This window comes from Dendroctonus ponderosae, unplaced genomic scaffold (genome assembly GCF_020466585.1).
Source record: "Dendroctonus ponderosae isolate FM_Combo_2020 unplaced genomic scaffold, Dpon_F_20191213v2 Dpon_F_20191213_5, whole genome shotgun sequence".
Lineage (NCBI taxonomy): Eukaryota > Metazoa > Arthropoda > Insecta > Coleoptera > Curculionidae > Dendroctonus > Dendroctonus ponderosae.
The window spans coordinates 7,690,909-7,698,545 of record NW_026018715.1 but is presented as its reverse complement, the minus strand read 5'-3'; the positions used below and the strand labels follow the sequence as shown (position 1 = coordinate 7,698,545).

Sequence of the window (7,637 nt, the reverse complement as noted above, 5' to 3'; positions counted from 1 at the left end):
GGCGTCGGACAATTCATAAAATAATACTTTTTAAAAATCAAACGGTTTAGCCGCAAACTTCCGTGCCGTATAGCGTGAATAACCCTGTATAAAAGGGAACAGCAGATCCTTGTTCGTTTTTTCCTTATAGATTAAGCCGGTAGTTATTCGTGTTCCACATTTTGCAGAAAAAAGATGGTGTTTTAACTGTTTTACAAAACGACTGTTAGTATTCCTAGGAGCTATTCTGATAAACTCAAATAGTAAATTTTCAGAATACACAAGCAATATCAATTTTATTTGCAGCTTCCGCAAAATGTTTTGTGAGTAGTTTTCGTCTCAACCACTATTATTACTTTGGTTTGATTTGACTTCCAGTACTAAAACTTACCAGTGTTAACCAAGAATGCACCTGGTCGCATCTGTTTAATTGTAAATTCATTGATCAGATGATGATTGTGCTCATTTAGAGTGCAATGCAAAGACACACAATCGGATTGGAACAGCAGATCTTGAAGTGTATAAACTCGGGTTAATCCCAAGCTCTTCTCTATTCCATCGGGCAAATATGGATCGTAAAAGATCACGTTAAATCCAAAGGCTTTTGCTCGCAGAGCTACTGCAGATCCAATACGACCTAACCCAACGATGCCTAAGGTATCACCACGTATCCTAGCGCATCCCTGAGCGGCTTCCCGCACCTGAAAATTTCGATTAAAGTTAACTTGGAGAAGTTCACTCATAAGCTGGAACTTACTTGCTCCGGGCCGGTAAACTTCTTGCCTTCCCGGACCATATTGGCAAGCCAATAGGTCCGCCTGTACAAATTTAGAATCAAGCATAATGTAGTGTCAGCCACTTCTTCTACTCCATATCCAGGTACGTTACAAACAGCTATACCTAGTTCTCCTGCTGCTTTTACATCGATATTGTCAACTCCACTCCCGATACGCACGATTATTCGCAAAGTTTTAAACTTTTCCAGGTCCTCTTTTGTCAGAATTATTGTGTGCCACATTAGCGCTCCCACCGCCTCATTTAGTACCTGTTAACACAAAATTTACATTTTTAAATTAGAAACGTGACAATACGGTTCACAAAGTATCTGGCAATAACTGAACAATCTCTTGGCATCTGATACAACGCAAAAAATTGTACATGTCTTTTTATTAACTTTTAAAATAATTGCTATGGAACATTTCTTAGGACCTTAATATTATTAGAAGGCGCTTAGAACCTCAAAAGGAAATAAGCATCTTGAATAAAGATTATTTTTTCTCAGAAAACGGATTCTTTATCAATATCGACAAATAGTATGTTTTTTTCTTAAAGGCTCCACTTACATAAAACATTATTTTTGAGCCTGTATGAGCCACAGTTGACCATATGAAAAAATTATATACATAGTTGCTTACGCCAAATATTTGAAATGTCGAGTTTCATGTGCCTTCTTTAGAGAGGAGGAGGACGCACAAAAAATGATAGGAACTTTGTTTTCAGTTGCTTTCAATTTTATCCGAATCCGAGATATTGTCTACTGATTCGGAAAGGACCCGTATATCTTACCTTTTCGTGAATTTCACTCGTACTTTGTGCATCACAGAACGCGACAGTAGCCACGTCTTTCAGGATGGGCATTTCTATGGAACAGTCTCTGCCATCTAGAAGTGCAACGAGAGGACGGGTTTGCAACGGCCCGTTAGCGATGGGTCCGCGCGGCTCGAATCTAGGCCTTTTTGGCAACATTTTGCGTTTGTCCATTTACGAATTCAACTAACAAAACACCGATTTGTACCCCGGCAAAATTAACTTAAACGGAGCACATGGAACACTCGCACTAAAACTTGGACCGCGGTGCGGTCTTTCGCCCCTGACTAGCAGTCGGGCCCCGTCCTGACACCAACCAACCTATAGCTAAACAGACACTAGGCAGTTCCTCAAGTTATACTGCGAGGTTGATGTTGAACTCCATGGTACGGCATGTAGAACTCTGAAACTAAAAGAGTTTCATTGTGTTGTTATATATTCTTCTGGTTTGATTATTTTGCAAGAACAAGGAGCAAAGGTAAATTTAAAGAGATTAATTTAATAACAGCTGCGGCAGTATATTTCAAGAGGGATTGCTCTATTCCTTTAAGTATAAAGAAACATTTGAGGATTATGCACATAGTATAGTATAGTATTTGATATAACAAGGTTTTATTTATAGCTGCATTCAGCTGTAAAACAGCCTGTACAAAACAATGCGGAATATGTCAAATATTAGCAATATTAAAAAAGTTATGTATAAATTACTTGTGGAAAAAACAGTACAATTTGTCAGGGTTTGCGTACAATTGGGGAGTCGAAGATACTTATTAAGACGTATTTTTTGACGTAATTTCATTACTTATTATGTGCGTGAGTTATGAAAGACACAATTATATTATAACATGCTTTTGACGCATTTGTTCTCATTAGCGCATCAAACAACTAAACGATTACAGATCCGGAAACACTGCAAACCTCAAAAGTTTCCAAATTTAACAGATAAATCAAATATTTAAGAAAATACTATCAGTGAATATCCACCAAATCGACAGGTAAAGGTGACCATAAACCATAGAAAACATTACATCAATTAGATTGTCGCCACCATTAAATTAGTTATGCCAAATTTTGGCATAACTAAGCATGCAAACCCTTAATAAGTTACATATATTTATTCCAAATTTGAGGTAAATACAATGGATATATAGTGAACTTGGTCCAGTAAAAATAAATTTCCATTTATAGGACTTTAATTAAAATTGCCCAATTTTTCACCATAAAATAATACTATTTTTTACCGGACTTAATAAATCCGTTTATAACAAACATCTTAAACTGAACCGAGCTTATATAGCATAAGTTAAAATATTACGCTTATGGTAAACTTTTGGATGATTTTCCGCCTTTTACAAAGAAATACGTAAAACTTCGTAAACAAACTCGTGAAAAAAATACAAAATGATTTGAAAATAAGTTGCTTAACAAATTAATTAGTTTGCTAAACTACACCGTTTCAATGGTCGGTATGATTCCTGGCAGATATCGTCACGATCGGTTAACTGGAAAAGTAGAAAAAAAACAGCTTAACTATGAAGATAAGAGACTTTTATAAATAAATGGTACTAAATATGGTACACAATTTTTGGCACTAAAATTGGAAAACAAAATTCCGATGTTCTAGAAGTTGGATTCAAAGCTTTAAGAATAAACATCTCATCAATTGGGAAAACAAAACGTTATGAATGTGAAAAAGAGATGTAAATTACGCGCTTTTCGTTGGGACTGATGTTCTTTTTTAACTAAGTATGTAACTTTGCTTGTTGGGTTTGCAACCTGTTTAGTCACTTATTGCTTTATTACGGAGTTTTGTTCAATAAAACATTTAATCTCGAATTCAGTAAAAAATACGGTGGATATTTCTTAGTACCGTGTACGTCGGAAACAAAGTGTGTTTGTTCTATTTTTGGTCGTAGATAGTAATTAAAATTAGAAAAAAACGATTTCAGATCACCCTGTCTAAGCGCTGAAAAAACTGCAATATGCAGTTGTACTTGTACAAAGTTCAGATCGCGCCCGGCCATTTAGCATATATCCCGGACACATTGAAACTTTGAACTTTAATGCCGAAAAGCAAACATCTCGTGCAATAATGATGGTCGTAGGTTGGGAAGTTCGGGAGTTAGTTTAACTGCAGTTGTTGTGTGCACGACGAAACTAAGTTGAGAGAAAAGGAGGGGCGGCCATTTCGGCTCGACAATCCCGCGGGAAACTTTAGCGCGTCCGGGATGTCGATTTAGTGAGAAGGCAGGAAACTTGCTCAACTATTTATAAAAGTCCAGATTCATGCATACCCAATATTAACCGCAAATGGCGACAGTTGGGTCATTTCTGATCGCCTCCTGCACTTATTCAAGAGGCAATACGCCCTGTAATGACGCAATAAACTTTCGCAGATTTTAAAAGTTTTAGCGGGTCGGGTCCTCACAAGCGAGAAAGCTGAAATTGTTACAAAAGTGTAAGTTTACATACTTTATGGAAGAAGTTTGTTCTTAGGCGGGACGGGAGCAAAAGCGGAGTTCGCCTTTAGTTTCTCAAAGTTTTACTGCGAGTTTTCTTATACTCGGTCGGAACTTTATTCGCCAACTTTCCGGGAGAAGATGGCCTGGCCTGGCTGTTCCCGATTCTTATTTTCCTGGGAGCGAAAACTTTTAAGTTTCGCTGAGACGGCGCCGATCTTTAAATCTCAGTTTATTTGTTTTTTTCTTTCCTTTGACTCTTGTCAAGGCTTTTGTTTTGGAACAATGTCATTTTCGTGGATGAGTTGCCTTTGACTAAGTACGAACGACTTATCAAACACATCAATCTTCATTAGAGTTTCTTTTAATATTAAATATTTTTTATGGCGTACTTACTAACTTCACCAGTGTAGTGAATAAAAACTACAAGATAGCTGGCAACCTGCAACTAGGGTTAGAAGAAAAAAAATCCCAAACATATTCGTGCGACAATCATAATTTAAATTAAACCCGGCTGTCCCGCCGCCGTCTAAATGTAAAACTTTTTCCCAGTTTTCTCCCCTTGAACCGCTCAAAGTGGGCGGACGATGCCGAAAGTTGTGCACAACTTTCTGAAACTTTGGAGCAGCCGAACCGAAACTTTTATAACAATAATTTTCCTTGGGGATAATTTCCCGAGTTAGAACATTTTAATTGGATTCCCTTCAAATTACCGGCAAATAAAACTTTTCAACTTTTTCCTTTTGAAGCCGAGTTTTCGGCAGTTTTGCTTTTACCGCTTCGCGTTCTATAAGATCAACTTAATCCTGTTAAACCGCAAACAACTCTTGGGAAACGTCCTGAAGTTTAAAGAGGATTAATAAGGCACAATGAGGAAGACACAGTATGTGGGACAGCTCTGGCACAGGTTGCCCACTTGAGTAAGGTGCAACTTGTAATTTGTGCTACAGAATATGTAGTATCTTCTGTGACCGACAACCCGATTAAAACAAAGCTGTATGTAAAATTGCCTCGTTTTATTCAGATACTTTTTATTGCTATAATACTTTTTTATTATTATATACTTTTGCAATTTAAGTTCCTATGAACTTATATGCAGATGAAATCGACTGGAAAACAGTATTGCATCTAGCAAAAGAACGTTTTTAAATATGTCCATTGAGTTAAAATTTGAAAAGTAGTACACATGTTAAAGTTTGAAAAGCAGAAAATATCGGCGGTTGGTCAGATGTAGTCTTCAGAAAACTGTTCTCAGTCCCTGTAAATATGAATGTATTTCAAATTTCCGGAAAACGTGTCTATGCCTTGACTCATGTTGGCTCAAGGGAAAAATTAACATCGGCAAATTAATCTATCACAAAATCAACGAGACTGAAAAGCCAATTTTAAAAATAGTACGAGTTAGGTAAATATTTCGAATTCCCTGGTGCTTCGAGGAATTTCTTATTGGACGCATTCCTCCGCTGTGTGGAAAAATATTCCAGGATTATTATGGTCGTGATTTCAGTGCGATCATACTTTCATTGGAGTTGATTATTTAACTATATACGGGTGATCAATTTGCTCTAGATAACTATAACTAACTATTCACTCTAATAGAGACAATATTTTTATGTCTTTAAAGCACTGAGTTGCCAGTTTCGAAAGTTCACAGTTTCAAAACTCACTCAACTTGAAAAACATGTCAAGATATGTGATTTTGGAGCATTCAGTGAATATGCTAAAGGATGTAATAAATTATAAAGATACTGTAAGAAGCACAAGGACACTGTACACAAGCAATTCAAAGGATTCAATGTTTAAGTTAATTAATAAACACCATGTTATTAACCATCACTAAATTCGTTTGTAATCAGCTTAGATATTTCAATAACTTCAATTTAAGAGCAATTAGTGTGGTGACAAATAATTTTTGAGGTATATTTTGGGTTTAGTTATAGTGCCATATTACTTGCATTGGAACTGAGCAAATAACCTACTCCCTCTCGAACTCTAAATGAAAAAACCGCCAAAATAATAAAATTTGCTGCATTTTGCACACTGAAAAACGCAGCATTGAAATAAGCATTTTTCAAAGTACAAAAATCTTGTTACCAGCTTCCGACATCCGAAACTGCATCACATTTTCTAAAGCTCATGCAACTTGAAAACCTTGTCAGGCTAATAGTTTGTCATATTTGTTATTCAATGAATATCAAGCGATTAAGCTAGCGATTGCAATAAATGATAAATACAGTAGAAGAACCAGGTGGATACTGTGCACAAGCAATTCTAAATATTCGATTCGATAGCAATTCGATGAGCCACAAAAATAATTTCTTAGGGTTAAATTCCCAATAAACAAGTATAAAACTCATTGGATTTCATTAAATTTCCAGCAAATGACAACTAATGTCTTAAGAAGGCCCACAAATCTTACCTACCGCCAGGAGACTATCAGATTTTAAGGGAATATGCTAATGCCTAAATGCATGCAGTCAGAGAGGTTAACACTGAGTGATATGAAAAATAGCTGCAACAATTAAACATGTGCTTACAAGCTCCATAAAAACGTTTGGGTAAAAAGGAAGCGACTGGATCGCCCAAAAGGCAATCAACACAAGGCCCCATTACACGTTGTTTATCGGTACCGGAAAAGCGGAACTGGTGGAAATCCACGCAATCTGTTTACTTGAAGGTGGAAAACTATGTGACCGTGAGCCGGTGAAAACAAACAAGATTATCGTGTTTCGTTACCGTACTCGCCTTTACACTTTTACCTCTCATCGAGGAGAAAGCTTATTAACACGCAAGCTAAGTGCTGGACATGGCTGTGTAATGCATGCTGCTAAAGGGTTTTCGGCCTTGTAGCCCTAAACGCCATCGCGGCACAGCCCTAATCGAGAAATAACACACGAATTACTTACTTTGCAGATGAAATTGAAACCTTAACAAAGAGAAGCCCGTTCGGCCACGCTGTTCAGGAGTTGCAACTTGGGGAGCTTTCTTATTTCGGTAAACACAAACACTTTCACTTTTAGCTGCGTCTAACAGCCAAACGAACCACGTTTAAGCAGCAAGCAAGTGGGATTCGTTTTTCTCTAATTAGTTCAGTTTTGTTTCGGATTTTACGTGAAATAAGGTAAATGCTTAATGCTCATACCCCCACTTTCGCGCATCAAAATGGCGGACGCGCTTCGTCGAATCACATACCGTTGCTTCGCCCAACTTGCCCGACTTCAACCAAGTGCTGCCCTCTGGGCCCTCATTTTCCTCAACCACCTCAACGCTATGCATAGATGTCTGCTTTACATACACGCGTTCAGAAATTCACTTTTTTCCCAACAAAATCCTCTCAAAATGCTGCAATTTCTGGCCGATAAGTGAGATTTATGAATTTCCAACTAAATCACAAAGTTGTGTTATTTTTATTTGCTTCTAAATCGGAAAATAACTATTTAAAACAATATATTTTAAACACGTTGTCAGATTTCGTACGGGCTTAATGCAACATCGCGCGCCCACTGTCAAAAGGTGGACGAGTTGAAATTTGTATTTCGTATTTCTCTAGTAAAAGTGCTCAAATCAAAGCCGCTTAAGGCCCATTACGTTTACCAGAGGAAACTCTGGTGC

General features: G+C 37.3%; 1 protein-coding gene across 7 annotated transcripts in view; it reads right to left on the bottom strand.

The window, feature by feature from the left end:
- The window catches only part of LOC109539623 (C-terminal-binding protein), a 13,576-nt gene extending 6,316 nt beyond the window's left edge, over positions 1–7,260 (bottom strand). For 5 of the 7 annotated variants that reach the window (XR_002172132.2, XM_019907490.2, XM_019907488.2 and 2 more), the window contains exons 1-4: positions 6,932–7,260; positions 1,546–1,975; positions 737–1,024; positions 371–680 (exon numbers count right to left, since the gene is read on the bottom strand). Coding sequence is in view for 5 of the 7 variants with exons in the window: in XM_019907490.2 (XP_019763049.1) it covers positions 371–680; positions 737–1,024; positions 1,546–1,740 (793 nt within the window). In the remaining 2 variants the exon portion in view is untranslated. Of the gene's footprint in view, positions 1–370; positions 681–736; positions 1,025–1,545; positions 1,976–6,448; positions 6,466–6,931 lie in introns of those variants that run through there. The other 2 variants (XR_002172133.2, XM_048666552.1) reach the window with 2 other exon arrangements.
- Between the last annotated feature and the right edge of the window lie 377 nt (positions 7,261–7,637).